Below are 1,434 nucleotides of genomic sequence, written 5' to 3'. Positions count from 1 at the left end.
CCTTAGCCACTTGAGCCACAGGTGCCGAGCCAATTATTCTTTGTCTTAAAGTCTATTTAGAGTTATGCTCACATTGATACACTGGCTTTCCTTCAGTTACTATTTGCAAAATAATTTTTTTGTTAAGTCACATACACATAGATCATGTACACATGAATGCGTTTATGGGGTACAATGTGCTGATTTTATATATAATTTGGAATGCTTAGATCAAATTAGTTAATATAGGGTTTCACCTCACTTACTTAATTGTTGTGTTAAGACATTTGTATTCTATGCTTAGTAGATTTGAGATGTACCCTTGTGATATGCTCCATAGGTGTGGTCCCACCATAATTTTTGAAATATTTTCACCTTTAAGTGATTGTTTTCTGACATGTATGTCAATTTCTGAAATTAAATTCTATGAAAGTTGTCCCTTAACTGGTTAGGCCTTTTAATATACGTTGATATTAGCTATCTGGTCTCATCAATTTATGACGCTTCTATAATCTGCTGAAACTCTACTTCACCCTCTAAGAAATTAATGAGAACCTTGTCATAACTTTTTTTCTTCCCCCCTCCTTCCACCGTATCAGTATACTCTGTGTTTCTCTTCTCTTCAATCAGAGTGTTCTTTCTAAAACACAGGCACACATAATCCAGTTGGTTTTTTCCACTTACTTACCTTTTGGTCTGTAGTGGGTGTTGATCTTATTGATTTGTTTTCTTGTTGGATATTACTTCCAATGTGTTCCTGTAGGTCTTTGTCTCACAACGGTACTGAGGTCTAAATGTCATTTTCTCTTGATGGAAATTTGAGTTTCAAAGTTACTTTCTCCTCAAAACCAGTGGAGAACACCTTTCCTAGGCCTGTGGGATTAGACATGCTTTGAAACTCAGAATGTGGAGTCTTCAGAAACACGATTTAATACGTATATTCTAAATACGGTAAAGTCAGGGTTTTTACTGTGTCTATCCCCCAAATAATATACATTGTACTCACTAAGTAATTTCTTCCCATCCACTTCCCTCTCTGCCCTTGCCTTTTTTATTTTGACAAAGATAATCACTCTGACTCACAGAACTGAAAATTAAGAATGTTGATGGGAGGAGCTTCAGCATTGTTTCACAACTCCTCTCTGCCTGTGGCGACTGCACGGTATGGGACAGTTATAAAGAGACTCTAACCGGGCTGTTTCTCATTTTTGTCTTTGAAATATTTCATTTTCTTAGTGTTCCTGGAGTTCTTAGTGGCCAATAAGCTAAACCTCACTGAAAATGCAAGAAGGAAGCACCAGAGGTCAGCTTGCCACCTTTTTCTCAAGGCTGTCCCTAGATGATGCTGAATCGAACCAACTTATAGAATTCTGTCAGAATTCACGAAGACTTCAACCCCTTGCAGAGATTCTACAAAGAGACAGACAACAGGTAAAGGGAACTGGGAACAGCCTC

The 1,434-nt window shown here is 37.7% G+C and overlaps 1 protein-coding gene across 1 annotated transcript in view; it reads left to right on the top strand.

Moving 5' to 3' along the window:
* Positions 1-1,434, top strand: part of LOC100959456 (gamma-interferon-inducible protein 16-like) — a 46,297-nt gene that overhangs the window by 36,729 nt on the left and 8,134 nt on the right. Inside the window, 1 exon segment of the mRNA XM_023516370.1 lies at positions 1,254-1,410. Coding sequence (XP_023372138.1) covers positions 1,254-1,410 — 157 coding nt within the window.

This window comes from Otolemur garnettii, unplaced genomic scaffold (assembly GCF_000181295.1).
Source record: "Otolemur garnettii isolate 467f Iridium unplaced genomic scaffold, OtoGar3 scaffold00091, whole genome shotgun sequence".
NCBI lineage: Eukaryota > Metazoa > Chordata > Mammalia > Primates > Galagidae > Otolemur > Otolemur garnettii.
The sequence above is the reverse complement of the archived record's forward strand: the minus strand, read 5'-3'. Positions and strand labels throughout refer to the sequence as shown.